The 18,504-nt window shown below is 30.6% G+C and overlaps 1 protein-coding gene across 10 annotated transcripts in view; it reads left to right on the forward strand.

The window, feature by feature from the left end:
- LOC143068856 (phosphofurin acidic cluster sorting protein 2-like) overlaps positions 1–16,924 on the forward strand; it is a 56,108-nt gene extending 39,184 nt beyond the window's left edge. For 3 of the 10 annotated variants that reach the window (XM_076243196.1, XM_076243205.1, XM_076243206.1), the window contains 7 exons: positions 311–328; positions 1,403–1,456; positions 5,260–5,283; positions 6,988–7,135; positions 7,679–7,914; positions 10,492–10,596; positions 11,099–16,924. In XM_076243196.1, the coding sequence (XP_076099311.1) occupies positions 311–328; positions 1,403–1,456; positions 5,260–5,283; positions 6,988–7,135; positions 7,679–7,914; positions 10,492–10,596; positions 11,099–11,211 (698 nt within the window). In that variant the 3' untranslated portion in view covers positions 11,212–16,924. The remainder of the gene's footprint in view (positions 1–310; positions 329–1,402; positions 1,457–5,259; positions 5,284–6,987; positions 7,136–7,678; positions 7,915–10,491; positions 10,597–11,098) is intronic. The other 7 variants (XM_076243198.1, XM_076243200.1, XM_076243197.1 and 4 more) reach the window with 7 other exon arrangements.
- Positions 16,925–18,504: the final 1,580 nt, after the last annotated feature.

Consider the following 18,504-nt stretch of genomic DNA (forward strand, 5'->3'; position numbering starts at 1 on the left):
ACAATTTTAAAAAGCTAAAAAAAATCCTTGATAAATAAAATGTAGTCGGAAAACAGTCAGAAAACAGTACATACATTACTTTAAAGATTGAAATATAATTGATTGATATCTTCCATTTTGAATCATTTACACACTTTTTCCAGAGGATAACATTCCTACGATGTTTAGAGAACAAGAGATTATATAAGTGTTTAACTCACAATAGTTTCAGGATTCGAAGGAAAAAAATCACTGCAAATTATTGGTACATACAGTAAATTGTGCCAGACAGATAGGTTTATTTTAAATGATGAACATGTATTTATGTTAGGTGCTGTTCAGATAAATGGTAGGAACATTTCTTAAATTATTTTTCATTTCTTAAAAAGGATGATTTATCTGCTATTGTTGATCTATAATACTAATATGGATGATATCTGAATGCTTAATTAAACCTATGTGTCACTTGTAAAAATAGGTTGTGACTTGGATGGAGAGTTATCTCATTGGCACTCATACCACATCATACCACATCTTCCAATACATTTATAAGATTTAAGGATATGAAAAAGACTAACAATTGTGCAGCTAGAAGGATTGTTGCGCATGTCATAGTGCTTGCTTCATTAAGCTTATATCTGAAAGCATGCATTAAAACAAAAAAAACAACTGACAGGTGGCTTGATTTATACATTTGTATTAAAATAAAATATTTAAGATTTTTATCATTTTCTCTGAATTAAGTGCTGTGTTGCCCTTTGCCAGAATAATATCGGCATTTTGCTGCATTCTCATATAGATATTAAATGCTTAGTTTTGATATCAAATTTATCAGTTGCTTGGCCTGTCTTAACATAACTTTTTTAGCTTTTTTATTTGTTGAAAATTTTTCACCTTACTAGAGCTATGCCCCTTTATAAATGAAAATATGCTGAATTTACCGCTTCCACACTAAAACTTTGGTTTGCCTCGATCAAATGTTATAAAACTTATTCCCAATGCTTATTACCATAAATTACTGATAAGCTTGAATTTGGGTTGCTTACTTTTGATGTTTCTGATTTTTGTTCATTTTAATTTTATGATTGAAAATTTGCTGTATACACACAAGCAGGGGGAATCTGTGTCCAGTGGACACATTTTTCTTTTATTTAAAATGTTTAGGTACCAGTAGAAATCAAGTAAGTCCCGGTAAAGTAAACTGGATTTATCTGTTTTACCTGATCAATATTGAATTTAACAATAGTGTAAATAGCCCTAGATAAAGTTTTTATTGAAAAATGGTTTGCTCAAGTATGGTTTTTGGTCGAATGAAATATAATGTTTTTACTATATTTAAGAAAATGTTAACGTATGTTATAAATTACTTTGTGTTTGTTATATATACATATTACATACTGTTGGACATTTATATAATTTTTAGAGGCCTGCTGTGTTGCTACTGTGCCAGGGGTCCTAGAGCTGGCCCGTGTATTGGGTAAAAATTTCATGCCTAGATATATGCAAATCTAACTAAATTTCTCATAGTAATGAATAGACTCATGTCCATCTGCACCAAGACAATCTCTTCCAGAACCACTCCATTGCCAAGTTGGACCGTTTTATTTGATTTTTTTTGCCAAAAATGTACTTTGATCCATACCAAAATTTATAATTTTGATCTTATTTTCATGCATGCATGCATATTTTAGCATGGTTTTTATGGTAGCTGAAAATATTAATGTTCCAAACGATATGTTTAATGCATTTCAATCATGTATATCGCTTATTTTACATGGTTGTAGATGTGCACTATATTATATATAGGTTCCACAACTGCAACAAGTGTGTTAAAATATTTCTCCACCCTATACTGTTAAATTTTAATATTTAAAGTGCGAGGCTTGCCGATCTTTTTAAATAATTAAAATTTAACTGTGGAGAGTGGAGAAATATTATAATACACGAGTTATAGGGGTGGAATCTGTTTCTCTAATGATTTTTATCATTCTGTTTCAAAGATTTGAAGAAAGTTGTGTACTTTTTATGTGTCGTCATTAGGCATGGTTACCTTTTATCATGACGTCACAATGGAAAAATTCAGAAGAAACCAAGAAAAATTTAACGTCAGAATTAAAATCCGCCCAATCATTTGCAGAGAACAGATTTTTCACTAGTGAGGAGAAATATTTTTCTCACATCAGTCAAGAAATGGGAAAAGAGTCCAAAAATTGGAGAAATATAATTACTATGTTTATAGACAGATCGGTTTCAGCATGATTTAAGTGACAAAAATATTTAATTTTATAGGTTTTTTTTTTTAGATAAAAATAAAAGATAGTTATTGTATGCTATAAAGTTTTTCTGTAAATATTAGATTACTTTATTAATTATTCTACAGTAGATAGTTGTATTATATAAGTAGTCAGATTTATACTGTCTAAGTTAACTCAAATTTGTATTTTATACCTAAAGTAACATGACATAAAACTTCTTCAATCTTCAATTAGGTTCAATATAGAGATGTTTAGATATACATGTACTAGTATTCATGCAATAGACTTAAAAAATTATTTGAATAGAATGATAAGAGAATATATATGTATTATTTTTAATAGAACTTGTATGGTTTGGAACATTAATGTAGAATATTTGAATATTTGAATAAAATTTTGCATGATAATATATTTATATATTTGAGATTTGGTCAGTCTAATTAAAAGAATAAGGATTCTGTGTCCAAGCTTTGCTTACAAGGATTTGACAACACTCCATTTAACTTTCTGTTTTGGTAATTATGCCATAAGCCAATGAAATTTCAGCTTTCAAATTTTTGAAGGTGTGTATTCATATGACAAAACCAGAGAATTCAGAAAATTCTTTCAAACAGAAAGTAGGACGGATGATTTTCATAACCTTTTAAACAAAGTTTGGGCACCGGATCTGCGTTTTAATCACCTTGTGAATTGGTCTGAATACTGTCAATGCATGTTACACTGGAAGGCTTTACTTAATAAAACTTTTTTCATCACTTTTACCTTTGTTCAGAACTAATTACAGGAAAGGAGTCTTTCTTATTTGATTGTTCTGTAATTGAGATAGATAGTGTAGAAACTGTTAGTTTTTATTTTTTTTGGGATAATTTTTTGGTGGTTGTTTTAAGTAGGCTATGCAATAGATCTCCATCTTTTATTTCATAGAATTTGCAGTAAATTATTTTTTAATCATCTCAGCTGGGGAAGTTTGAAGTTCTTCTACCATCTTCTACCGGTATGCAATATAACATCTGATTTGAAATTTTCCTTAAAAAAAAATTAAATAGGCTCATATCTTTTTAAGTTAACAGTTCCATGCCTTGCTGAAATCGAAATACTTAAGCCAATATGGAGTATGTTTTTAAAAAAAAATGAAAATATCCGATAGAAAAAACTGCGTAATGAGTCCTTTCACTTTATAGCAACAAGAAAGTCCATTACAAATTTGTTATTCATGCTGTTTTAAAAATATTGTACTGATACTTTCATAGAAATATCACAATGACCAATAGTAATAAGGACTGACTTTCTTGCTTTTAAATGAAAAAATGTAGGTGGTTTGGGGGTTGAACTTTTATTTAATACCATAATTATGCCCCACCTACGATAGTAGAGGGGCATTAATGTTTTCTGGTCTGTGCGTCCGTCAATCCGTTCGTCCGTCCGTCCGTTTCTTCGTTCGTCTGTCCCGCTTCAGGTTAAAGTTTGGTAGAGGTAGTTTTTGATGAAGTTGAAGTCCAATCAACCTGAAACTTATACATGTACCTTATGATATGATCTTTTTAATTTCAATGCCAAATTAAAGTTTTGACCCCGATTTCATGGTCCACTGAACATAGGAAATGATAGTGGGAGTGGGGCATCCATGTACTGGGGACACATTCTTGTTTTTATATCCATGTACTGGGGACACATTCTTGTTTTTATTTTAATTTTTAACATAAATTGTGTTTGCTTCAACTCCTCTTACCAACAGAAAAAATATCATGTGGAGTCCAACATACCCATACATTTTCCCCTGGAATAGTTATAATCTAACTGGATTCAGACATTGTAACAATTTACATGAGTTAATATATATACTGGTGAAGGGATTAACATAACTAAAGCACTAGACTTGACACCAGTTTGAAAGTAAGGATTTGTGGTATGATAGCCAACTAAAAGAGGCAAAGGCATATGTAGCTGGATTAATAAAAAATTGCCTCTGACATATCCATATATATCCAAAGTAGCTAAAAGTTACTGGATTTATAAAAATGTGACCCAATTATTTGGCCAAGGTAGCTGAAAGTTGACTGTATAATTAAAAACTTACCCCGTTCATACAGTCAAGGTAGCTTAAAGTGGTGTTTTTGAACAAAAAAAGTCTTAACTAGTTTTCAATATATAGGATTCTATGGTTTGAGAAGGTAAATCAGCAGGGTGGTTGATATTAAAAATAATTTAATTTTATGTCTTTGGTCCTTTTAGTGCATAATACTTCTGCAATATTTAGAGTATTAACAATCTGTTCTTAGCATTTACATAGATACAGTTTCAATTATTTATATATAGTAGCATGTAACGGTTACAGCTTTTGTATATACAGATTAAGTAGTTTTAAGCTAGAAATATATTTTTTCTTGTTTTTTGCATAGGTAGTTGACTCCAAGGGACTCACTAACCATTGTATTATGAGATGTTTATCATCATAATTTTGCTACTCTGCAACTCATTGACACTGCTTACGAAGTTGTACAGGAAATGAAAGGGTGCACGTTTTAATTTTGATCACATTATTTAAATATGTGGAATTTTTATTGGACAAAAACAGGTTTATTAGTGTGTAAAAAAGAAGCACATTTATCTTATCTCCATATATCCTCCAATATGAGTCTCCCAGCTCTCACAGGTGATAAAAAAAAACAAAAAAAAGACTTGTTCAGACTTTTCTATGGAAAGAGAAGTTATGCACCATCTTTTTAAAAAAAAATGAGATTATCTTTATTCCAGAGAATAGGAAATCTTATTGACTTTTTTTATGTGTATTGTTTTCTAAGATATTCGGTTTCCATTGCCAACTTGTCAAAATTTGTCTTTGCAACAAAATACCAACCATGGAAAACCTGTTATGAGTATGAAAAGTTATAAAAGTTTCAAGATTTGTAACACTGAGGTGTGCAATTTCATGTTATACCTGTGCTAAGCAACAAATGTTGTCTATGAAAAAATTGTATCTTAGTTAGCATGATTAGTTTCAGTATTTATTTTTTTGCTTTTACAGATTTGTACCATGCGGAAAGTGCATGTAAGACCTGCACCTATCTTCTCCTTGCTATATGTCAACTACTTAAGTTTTATTTTTGCTTATTTTAATGATTGTTTTCCTTTTGTTATTTATAGTTTTGTGATTTGTAGAAGTCTAATGTATAAATTACTTACCATATATATATATTCATAACTCATACATGTGAACCTACAGCCTGGAGGTATAAATCTCCAGATTTTAAGAGAATTGTAAGCCAACCTTATTTTGCATTTACCCGTTTTCCTGCTGACTTTGCCAAAAAATATTTTCCATGTTTTTCTAACTTTGTGGATAACACAGTTAAAATTCATTTCATCCATTTCATTTTCTTAGTACTGAAAGAAGGTCTAGGAAATACATTATTGAAAAAAAAATAGTTAGTTTTTAGCGTCGGAAAATTGTCAATCACTGGTTTCATTTTACTGTCTTATTGAAAATTTATAAAATTAAGGAAAGTTCAGGGTGAGAAAGCAAAACTTTAAGGTGAAATTTACGATTCTCCAGGTTTATCACATGTATAAAAACCTTGCATGCTTTTATGACTAACTTTCATCATAAATAGCTCATCTCCACTATATGTTTGTTTTTATACCTATTCCTGTGTAAGATTTAATACAAAACATTTTTGCTGCTAACCAAAGTTTACCAACCTGTCAATCATGTTTTTAATAGATATTTACTCTCAAAGGTGTGGCAATATTCTGATTGTTGTATTATATAGAGTGTTGAACTTTAGGTAACAGTTGTGTAAAAAGACAAATACAACTGGTTTCCTTGCAGGAATTGTTTTGTTTTACCCTCAAACATACTTACTGTTGTTTCAATATTGGCCCGAGACGAGTTATTCTTCTTTGGGTCACTCAAAGCCAGTATCACTTTTGACAGTCTTATAGTCTTTCAACTTTCTTTACTTTTTTCTGATTTTTGTCCTATTGTTTTTATCCAGTTCCCTGTCAAAAGTTCCTACTTTTTATAAGATGTTGTATTTGTTAACGTGTATCACATTTCTCCTATCAAAATTATATTACTTGAAATGTTACGGTAGTATTCAGTTCTTGCAAATAATAATAAAACATTTTCCAAAAACTGTTGACTGTAATCATGAACACATACAGTTAGCATTTATTTGGTAAACCCTTAAATGATAAGGTCAGGTAAACCAAGAAAGTTAAACTTGTGAAGAAAAGAAGGCTGAAAGGATGACTTACAATGATAATTCCATTTTCTTCAAGTTACATTGTAAGAGTTGAATCATTTGTGTGGAATTTATTTGATGAGAATTCTCCGTTAATATCTGTGACTGTAACATTTCATTGCATTGTAAAAATCTTTCTATCATTTTATATGAAAAATGGTAAAATTTATTCCCCCCTTATTTAAAGGAGAATAATAAAACAAAAAAAAATTCTTTGATTACTTATGAAATATTTCCCTAAAATTTGTCCTTACTTTTCATAAAATTGAAGTAGAAAGTCTGATAATATTGTAGGTATGGACATTGAAGTGTATCAATTGTTTTATATTTAGCATATTGATTTTCTGATTAAAAAGCTGTATTAAGTTTTTAAATCACTGCATGTTGCAATTTTTTCAGACTATAATTTGATATATATATATATATATAATCTGATTTGATTTTTTTTTAATTTCATTTATTAAATAAATTTTTGAAATTGTCAAAATTGATATTGTTTTCTGTTTCAGTGGATTTTGATGACGTTAGTACTGTTGTAAGTTCACCAGCAATGTTATCTAGTTCTCCACCATCTAATAATACATTCGAAAAACAGAAAGATACAAATACACCACCAAGTTCTCCCAATGTTGGTGTTATGGCTACAGCCAATCAAAGGTAAGTATTTCTTCTATCTTTTTCAACTAGAATTGAAACGTAAAAAACTGCTTAAACAGTATGTTTGGATTAGCAACATGTATTATCTATTAACATGAAGATGTATTTGTCTATTAAGCTTACAGTTCAACAGGAAATATGTGACTTCTACAAAAAAATGCTTGTGCTGTGAAAGAATAAGTAAATATAAAATCTTTTTTTGTGGAATCAGTCGTTCCCTCCAACCATAAAATTTTGTACCTGCTCAATTACACATTTTTACCAAGTCTGAAAGGTTTATTCATACAACCATGAATTTGAAATCCCACAAACCAGCAATGTTTTCACAGACCATACCAATTGATAGCAACAAAGATGTATGTCCTTATTTTTGCCTTTTTGAATATACAGTTAACAAGATTATTTGTAGGCAGCTGTTTCCTTTAATATTTTTAAAAAGAAAAAAAAAAGATGAATATAATTTTCATCATAATTATTATATTTGTGATTTCCTCAATGTTTAATATTTTTTTTTTATATAGAAAAATGTCACTTATGTTTTAGTTCATCGACACCCATTCCTGTTGCTGGAGAATTACTAGAGTTACAGATAGAATACTGGACTACTCCTGTGAAAGCTGAAACATCAGCCAGTAAAAAGGACAGTAATAAAATCACTCTAAAAACAACGTTTAAATATATACATGTACAACGATTAGCTCAACCTGGTATCCCTATGTCTGATCTACAGTCATCGACATTCACTATGTTATCTGTCATGAAGGAAAAGAAACAAAAAAGTAAGTTACCACTGTGTCTTTAAAGCAATTGTTAACCTACATGGACCTCAATTTAGTCAAAATTGACATACAGGAATCACTATCTTCTTCCTTAGGCTCATGTGATGTTGTCCTAGTCTTTGGACATCTTTGTGGTATAGCTATTCATGTTTTGTCAGACAATTCATTATAAACAGCATAACAGTAGTATTGCCTTCTTTGCTCCAATGAATTAGTTATAGGGTAATTTCTTTTTAGCTTGCCTGGCAAAAAAGGCCAGGTGAGCTTTTCTCATCACTTGGAGTCCGTCGTCCATCTTCGTCTGTCTCCATCGTTGTCGTCGTTAACATTTTCGAACTTCTACTAGAAACCACTGAATAGAATGAAATCAAACATGGCATGAATGTTCCTTATGAGGTGCTGACCCAGTGTTGTTACTTTGTAGCCGATCCATCATCCAAGATGGCCGCCAGCAGGGGACTTAGTTTAACATAGGACCCTATGGGAAATGCATACAAATGACTTCTTTTAGAGAACTGTTGAATGGAATAAACCAAACATGGCATGAATGTTCCTTATGAGGTACCGACCAAGTGTTGTTACTTTGAAGCCGATCCATAATCCAAGATTGCTGCCAGCGGGGGTCTTAGTTTAACATAGGACCCTATGGAAAATGCATACAAATGACTTCTTTTAGAGAACCACTAAATGGAATGAAACCAAACATGGCATAGATATTCCTTATGAGGTGCTTACCAAGTGTTGTTACTTTGTAGCCAATCCATCATCAAAGATGGCCGCCAGCAGGGGACTTAGTTTAACATAGGACCCTATAGGAAATACATACAAATGACTTCTTTTAGTGAACCACTGAATGGAATGAAACAAAACATAGTATGAATGTTTCTAATGAGATGCTGACCAAGTGTTGTTACTTTGTAGCCGATCAAACATCCAAGATGGCCATCAGTGGGGGGGGACTTAGTTTAACATAGGACCCTATGGGAAATGCATACAAAAGTCTTCTTTAAGAGAACCACTGAATGGAATGAAACCCAACATAGCATGAATGTTTCTTATGAGATGCTGACCAAGTTTTGTAACTTTGTAGCAAAATTTTATCTTTTTATACACCCTTCAAAATTGTGACGGGACATATTATGGTATACAAATGTCCAGTGTCTGTCCGTCTGTCTGGCTGGCGTAAACACGTCGCACCGTAACTTGAGAATGACTTATCCAAATTTCATGAAACTTAATATAGTTGTTTCCTATGATGGTCAAATGATCTGTATACTTTTTGGTGAAAATAAGATTAAAACTTTTTGAGTTACGGCACTTTGTAACTAAAACAGGAGTGTGTTTTTTCACATGTCGCACCGTATCTCAAAAACGATTCTTGATTTTGGCTTAAAACTTTAAACACTTCTTAGTTATATTAATCTTAATATCTGTATACTTTTTGGTGATGATTCAAAATTTCATTTTTGAGTTATTGAGTATTTTGAAAAAAAAGGGGTGGGTTTTTTTTTCATGTCAAGTTGTATCTCAAAAATAATTTATGATTATTGCTTAAAACTTTACACACTTCCTTGTTATATTAAATTAAAGATCTGTACTCTTTTTGGTTTTGATTCAAAATTTTATTTTAATGATATTTTAGTTTAAAAAAAAAAAAAAAACAGGCTGGGGGGTTTCACATGTCCCGCCTTGTCTCAAAAACAATATATGGTTATTGCTTTAAACTTTCTCAGAAACTATCTATGATTATTGCATAAAACTTCCACACAAGACGTCGGGTGTATCATGCGCTCATGGCGCAGCTGTTTATTTTATATGATTTCAAAAACCAAGGTAGAGTCAGGTGAGCTATACAGGCTCTTCAGAGCCTCTAGTTATATTCATAAACACAACAATGAGCTGGTTTAAAGGTTAATTATTCATAGAAGAGAATTGCATGGTCTTTAAATATTTTAAAATTCATATAAAACTCTGGGGGTTTAAAAAAAAATAGTTGTAGCCTACTAGCACCATGAGTCATGTTTCTGCCATTCAAAAGTAGTCAGCATTTATAATATAATGTTATTTTGTTGGGACCTATTACAGTGATATTTTGACACAAAATGTTTGGCATATGAAAATATAGCAATACCTTTTATATAATTTATGAAGGTAATAAGGAAATACTGGGGTTGAAGAGATAGAAACTTTTAACTTAAAAAGGAATGGGCTTTTGAGATTAAAAAGTATTATTTTATCAGGGTATTTAACAATAATTTAATTTTGGATTTAATGCGTCTTCTGATTGGCTGACGTTATTTTGTTATGAGCCCATAGACATAATTAAGTCATGTGACCGTGACATCATCAATGTTTTTTCATGGTTTTCTATGGTTTAAAATGGAATTTAGAATTAAATTATAAGAAATGACTAATATTTTTTCTGTCTATTCGAAATAACATAAAAAATGTGGTGCACACTGTTAAATAACCCGCTACACGCGTTATTCAGTTTGCACCAAATTTTTTATGTTATTTCTTCATAGACAGAAAAAATACTACAGTCATTCCTTAATTAATTCTATTTATTTTTTTCAGTAATGAGGTTGAAGAAGGCCAAAGAAACAGAATCAAAAAGTCATACAGTTGATGGAATTAATAGATTAATATGTACATCAAAAAGCCAAAATCATTCTCTTAAAGGTTTGTATATAAATAAATCATTATCTATATTTAGTTAAATTTGTGTTAAACAATGTGCAATTGTATTCTTAAATATAATTAATGTTTAATAAACAGATTTATATGTATATCAGATGAAAATTGGTTAGAAATATATCAATTCTCACAGGAATTGCTAAGAAATTACACAGCAGAACATATGTATCATTTTTATGCAGATTTTCAGTAGGTTTGCAATAGGTATTGCTGAACTGCATTCTTGGTCAGCAACGGTACCGGTGAACTGTTACTGCTCTTCAGAATATATCACCCACCTACCTTCTGTTTGCAGATTCTTTAAATTTACAATATGTTTGATAAAATCAAATATTTTCAACTAAATAGTATGATTTATTAAATCACCACTTTGACAATAACATACACTTCCTGTTTTCCGATACTTTGTTTACTAGGTAAATTATACTTTAAAAGCACATTAATGTGTGCATTCTTGTTTGTGTATTTACTCTTTTTTACATTACAGTAACTGTGGATGGTGTGGAATGGACAGGTGTCAAGTTCTTCCAGTTATCAGCACAGTGGCAAACACATATCAAACATTTTCCTGTTGTTTTGTTTGGATTTTCTGACAGTTGACATCTACAGCAGCGTCCATCTTGGTTATAACAGTTCGGCATTTCTTGGAAGATAATCAGAAATCTCAAGAGCTGATTAGATCTACTTAAAGAGCTGATATAGTTAATCTCGAGTGATATATTAAATACACTGCATTTGTTGTATTTTTTATTTTTCATATATATGTCAGTTTAAATGACATCAGATGATCTTGGGTTTGAGGGCTTTCATGCCAGTTTACCTGCATGTATATAAGGCTTCAAAGAAATTATACCAATTGGATACCAAGGCTTAGTTTGTAATTAATAATCACTTATTATATTAAGTAGAAATGAACTTTTATTTGGATTTAAAAATCAGAGTTGTATAATAGCCACTTAAATGTTTTTAAAAAGAAATGATTTTAAAATATTAAATTTTTTATCATTGAATAATAATACTGTGTATATTTTTCATTGTTAATTTATTCCTCTCTATTTGGGACAAATAATACCGGTACCACATACAACATTCAATGGGTGTTATTTCTTGTACTTTTGAAAGCAGCCACTCAAAATGTTTCATTCCAATTTGAATATACACACCAATTTTGACCATAAATTATCATTATGTTTGGTAAGATCATGCTTGGTAATTGTTCCATTGCCTTTTTACTTTTATGTCTGCCCTGAATAACTGTCAAAACAAGTTTGCAAGATACCTAAGCTTACTATGATGTGCTGCATGTACATTTCGTAAATTTATTTATCGTTTTCATTGCCAAAAATCAAAGACTGGACTTATAATTGATTGTGAGAGCCCCTTTTGTTGTGGATTCCATGATGTGTAAACCATGAATTTAAATGTTCAACGAAGTATATTTTGTTTGAATTTTAATACATTTTAAGTGTGCAGTTGTTAGATAAATTAAGTGTTTTAATGACTTGTATTTATAGGTTTAATTCAAGATGAGCAAGAATAGATTTATTTACACCCCATATTAAGGTAGATTTAAAATTGATACGGGGAAAAAAATTACCCCTAATTATTAAAACTATTGAATGAGTAATTTGAACAAATGTCATACATTCATACTCTTACATGCTTTGTATATAACACTGTATGATCTAAAGGTTGTAGAACAAGAGTTATGAATCACAACATAAACTGTTCATGTGTTCAATTTTCTAGCAATTGGTCAGTTTAGTTTTATTAAATTGAAAGCTATTAAAAACTTGATGAAACAAAAATTTGGTAAGATTTACTAGTCTCCCACTAGATTTTGTTTGCCTGGATATTTTTTAGATAGCTCTTGATAGAATTAAGTAGAAAATTTGTCAACCCATGTATGATTTGTGTTGTAAACAATTATGTATTTGTTTTTCTGTTCAGCATTATTTTTGTTTTATATTTTGTTGTCTTTCATGTATAAAACTATTGTATTTAGAAATCCATATTGTACATTTATTTTGCAGATATTCCATTTCTTATTTGATACAGCAAACAGTATATTCCCTGTTTATGAATCTTGTTTTTATGAGCTCACCTGGCCCGAAGGGCCAAGTGAGCTTTTCCCATCACTTTGCGTCCGTCGTCGTCGTTAACTTTTACAAAAATCTTCTCCTCTGAAACTACAGGGCCAAATTAAACCAAACTTGGCCACAATCATCATTGGGGTATCTAGTTTAAAAAATGTGTCCGGTGACCCGGCCAACCAACAAAGATGGCCGCCATGGCTAAAAATAGAACATAGGGGTAAAATGCAGTTTTTAGCTTATAACTCAAAAACCAAAGCATTTAGAGCAAATCTGACATGGAGTTAAATTGTTTATCAGGTCAAGATCTATCTGCCATGAAATTTTCAGATGAATCAGACAACCCGTTGTTGGGTTGCTGCCCCTGAATTGGTAATTTTAAGGAAATTTTGCTGTTTTTGGTTATTATCTTGAATATTATTATAGATAGAGATAAACTGTAGACAGCAATAATGTTCAGCAAAGTAAGATTTACAAATAAGTCAACATGACCGAAATGGTCAGTTGACCCCTTTAGGAGTTATTGCCCTTTATAGTCAATTTTTAACCATTTTTGGTAAATCTTAGTCATCTTTTACAAAAATCTTCTCCTCTGAAACTACTGGGCCAAATTAATCCAAACTTAGCCACAATCATCTTTGGGGTATCTAGTTAAAAATATGTGTCCGGTGACCTGGCCATCAAATCAAGATGGCCGCCACGGCTAAAAATAGAACATAGGGGTAAAATGCAGTTTTTGGCGTATAACTCAAAAACCAAAGCATTTAGAGCAAATCTGACATGGGGGTAAAATTGTTTATCAGGTCAAGATCTATCTGCCATGAAATTTTCAGATGAATTGGACAACCTGTTGTTGGGTTGCTGCCCCTGAATTGGTAATTTTAAGGAAATTATTTTGTTTTTGGTTATTATCTTGAATATTATTATAGGTAGAGATAAACTGTAAAGATCAATAATGTTCAGCAATGTAAGATTTACAAATAAGTCAGCATGACCAAAATGGTCAATTGACCCCCTAAGGAGTTATTGTCCTTTATAGTCAATTTTTAACAATTTTCATAAAATTTGTAAATTTTTATTAACATTTTCCACTTAAACTACTGGGCCAAGTTCATTATAGATAGAGATAATTGTAAGCAGCAAGACTGTTCAGTAAAGTAAGATGTACATCACACATCACCATCACCAAAGCACAATTTTGTCATGAATCCATCTGCTTCCTTTGTTTAATATTCACAAAGACCAAGGTGAGCGACACAAACACAGGCTCTTTAGAGCCTCTAGTTCTTAATATTTCAAAAATATTTTAATAAAGTTTCCAACATGTATTCATTGATTAGCCGTATAAGAGATATCATTTTTTTTAGGGTGACCCTAAGGAATTTTTCAACTACTGACAAACTTACCTACTGTGAGTAATATTTTGGCTTTGATTGCACATTGATTTAAAAAAAAATATTGTAAGGGTATCACTAACGCTGTTTATATTCTTATGAAAAATAATAATTCATAATGATTAGTGAAATAATTTGAGAATGAAAGCATTACATATAAATAGAAAATTTACTATGAGGGTCTTCATACCAAATAAGACATTTTACCAAGATGTTACCAAGATTTATAAGCATAGTTATCAAGTTTGTTTGATTGAGCCAAAAAAAAAAAAAACTTTCGTATTGAGCCGTGTGATTTTTGTAAAAAAAGATTTTGTGTACTTTTTTCAACATGCATTTTCTGCTTATTTGCATACATTATTTGTAATGGTAAACAAATCCAGAGGTCTGCTTTGACAGTATTTAATTGTTAAGTATTAAATGTAATTTTATTTCTTGCCACTTGTTGATTTTTTCACTGATATTGTTAGTTATTTTTTTTAATTCCATAGTTCGCCATATTGTTTGTTGATGTTCAGAAAGCAATAAACTTGTTAGTGGAATGAATGCAAAACGGTGGTAGTTATAGAATACATATGTGAGAACGAGGGTATGATGTAATACATTACAGTTCAAAAATTATTTTTGGGTGTGTAATTATGTAACTTTTTAATATTGATAACAAACATTCTGAGTCAAGAATTCATGTTTTTTTAAAGTCTTTTCCATCTTCCATAAATGCCTGGCCAAAAACATTACAAGCTACATTTGATTTGAACAAAAATTGCATAATTGTCTGCCATAATCACATGGATGCATTACATTTAGGATCATGTTTAAAGCAAATCATTGTTTGGACAAGAAAGCGGGAACTGTTGTTTAATTCAATATTGTGTGTTCCAGTATTACATGACGGTGCTAATAGTTTGGTGTGTTTTCTTTAAAGTGCAATGTGTAAGGGTGAGTGACTTTTTGCAAAGTGAAAAATAAATGTTGTGTTTTTAATTTGTACATATATCTGTAATGTCATGAATTGCGGAAGACTATGTTTATATTATGTAAGAAAGTTATTAAGGGTCATTCCATTATAATGTATTTGAGAGGTTAGGATGAGAAGTCTATTCCTTCCCTCAATCAGTGGTTTTAACAGAATAGCCCTAATTTGCATAAATGAATTATACAAACTTTGTCAGAATGAAGTCATTATGAGCTATAATGATTTACACACTTGTTCAAACATACCCAAGTATTTTTTTTCACTGTCATATAAAATAGGTCAGTTTAAAATACCAATTTGTTAAAAAGGTGATATATCTCTTCAAAACATATTATTGTTGAAACAGAATCATTATTGGGTAACTCTGGTGAATCTGAAGTAAAGGTTTCAGAATTAAGCTATTTCAGCTACCCAATGTTTATCTGGTAAGAAAGATACTTTAAAAGCTTTTAACTTATATTTAAATGAACTGAAGTAACTATAGAAAAAAAAAACCAGTTGGTTTCGAAAAAATATTTTCAAAAAGGTGATTGGACAATATTTCTGTGAATATTGCATGTATAGGAAGCATTATTTTATTATAAATACATGTTGTTCAAGTAGATGTACATCTAATTAGAACAATATATATATATATATATATATTAACTTATTTATTTTTGTTGTGTTTTGATTTTTATATGATTGTATAATAGATATATGAAGGTATACAGTTGTCCTTCTGTATGACCTGGCATTTCATGAGTTAATTCCAACCTAATTCTACTAATCCTTGTTTTTTGTCAATGCAAAGTAATGGGACTTGCTTCTTACTTGATACTGGGGTATGTGTAACAATAGCTCAAAATTTGTTTTTATTCATTGTAATTTTTAAAGGACATTTATTACATACATATCACAGAGTCTTGTTTAATTAGTTTATAATGAATTTTATTCACAAGCAATAATAATGTTCTTGTAGATGCTTATCCATAAAATGACAATTATATGCTAAATTAATATTCAAGTTTTTTTTTTCATTTTAAATCAAAATTTCGCTAATTATCAAGAAGGAAATTAATTAAGGTTTCAAAAGATTGCATTGCAAATAGGATTTAAAGATTTTGTGTATTAAATAATTCACCTCATTTACTCTAGATGAAGAATGTAGATATACAGACTGCTTGTGTGCTTATCATCTTAAGTTATCAAACTATAGGCCAACCAATATCAGAAATCTAATGAAAATTACAAAAAGGCTTATGTTTGTACACAGTCCCCAGTTCTAACAAAATACCAAATTTTCTAAATTAATTTTGTAATATTTTTGTTCAACCAACAAATTTGCTTAATTTATAATTATACATCTTTGCTTTAGCTTTCACTAACAAGCTTTTTTTTCAAATGTTTCAAATAGTTTTGCCACATGTTTAGTTATGATGAGTTCTTTCAAAACGTTTATGGTATGGAGATAAATTATAACCCCAAAATTTCAAAGTTGATGAAAAAAGATATAAATTTTTTTCTGTTTAGCGCCTTTCTGTAAAGCAGGAGCATTTTTTTCCTGATATGATTGATATTATCTCTACAGAATAAATACAGGTAAAGAAATAAAGTTATGTGTGGAGCACATACATTGTACCTTAAAAACAACTGAAAATTCAGGGTTAAAAAAAAATTAAATGGTCGTCACATGTTCAAGGACAATTAAAGTTTTAGAATGAATTAAGGATGGCGTAATATTTGACAATTTATAGTTTGTTTCCATGTCAGTTGTCTCCCTTGTGATTTGTTGTGTTTGCTTACTAGTTACTGTCTGTAAATTTGGTAAATTTATTTTTACCAAATTTTCTATTAAAAGTAATATTAAATCTGTTTTTTTTTTTTTTCTATTCCATAAAAAAATGGTGTTTTCAAATCAGTCTTAAAGTCTTTCAAAGAGATAAGAAGATGTGGTAATGAGACAACTCTCCATCTAAGTCACAATGTGTAAAAGTAAACAATTATAGGTCAATGTATGGCCTTGGCTAACACCAAACAATAAGCTATAAAGGACCCTAAAATGACAGGTGTAAAACAATGCATTCAAGAAAAACAAAGGTCTATAGATTTAAGAAGATGTGGTATGAGTGCTAATGAGACATCTCTCCATCCAAGTCACAATTTGTAAAAGTAAACCATTATAGGTCGAAGTAAGGTCTTCAACACAGAGCCTTGGCTTACACTGATCAACAAGCTATTAAAGGCCCAAAAATTAGAAGTTTAGAACAATGTAAAAAGGAAAAACAACGGTCTAGTCTACATAAAAAAACAAGAAATGAGAAATACTTATGAACCACATCAATAAAACAACCACTGAAAAACAGGTTCCAGACTTAGGACTGGTTCAAACAAAATGCAGTGGGTTTAAACTAGTTTGTTGGCACCAAACCATCACCCTAACCTAGGGCAGTGGTGTCAAGGCACATCATAAGAACAAAACTATTGAAATCAATAAACGAAAAAAGAAAAAAAAACAAATATGAGAAACAGCAAAAAACAACTACTACCATTAATTACAGGCTCCTGACTTGGGACAGGCACATATAAAATGTTCATTCATATTGCTTTAAGTTCAAAACTAAGGAGATATGCTGTAAATTGTCAATGAGACAGTTAGGTATATATGGAAAGAAGGTTAATGGTTCTAACTTCAAAGTCATCATATGGCCTAATTTGAGCTATGGGTCAAATGTGTGGCAAGTGTGTCTATTTGAATGAAGATAGCACATGAAAGAGAAAAAAAGAATGTCAATGACTGAAGATAATAATAGACATCAACTTACAACACATTACTTTTAGAGAAAAACTTTGGAACTGTTGGCAGCTTACCCAACATGGTACTTCATATTTTATGTTCATTTAACATGATAATGTATGTCAACTTATCAGCAGTATGCCTTTTACAGAATTTTTTTGAAGATTTTTATCCTTAAGAGTAAATTCAAGTGTGTTTGTAATAAGCCAACATATTCGTAAGTTATGAAAGGTGAAACAAATATCAAGTGCATAGATGGTGATAAAATTATGTTTAAGAATAATCTGCCAACAGAGATTAGAGGATAGAAAAGTTGTTTTTTAAAATACATATTTTTTGTTCACAGTGTTCCCAATGTTCCACTACTACTACTTTGCTAGTTGATTTTATACGCCTATAAACGGGACATATTATGTTATATACCATTGAATGTCACTCCATCTGTTTGTCTGTCACTCCATCTGTTTGTCTGTCACTCTGTCCATCATCAACATGTCGGGCAATATCTCAAAATTGCTTTGAGTAGTTTTGATGAAAGTTCCATAAAATTGATTATATCTATTGATGTAAGCTCCCTTTGAGTTTCTATATTTATGAACATTGGATTTAACATTTCCAAGTATTCATATTTTATTCATAAAAAGGGATGTTTTC

Source organism: Mytilus galloprovincialis, chromosome 3 (genome assembly GCF_965363235.1).
Source record: "Mytilus galloprovincialis chromosome 3, xbMytGall1.hap1.1, whole genome shotgun sequence".
In the NCBI taxonomy this organism is placed as follows: domain Eukaryota; kingdom Metazoa; phylum Mollusca; class Bivalvia; order Mytilida; family Mytilidae; genus Mytilus; species Mytilus galloprovincialis.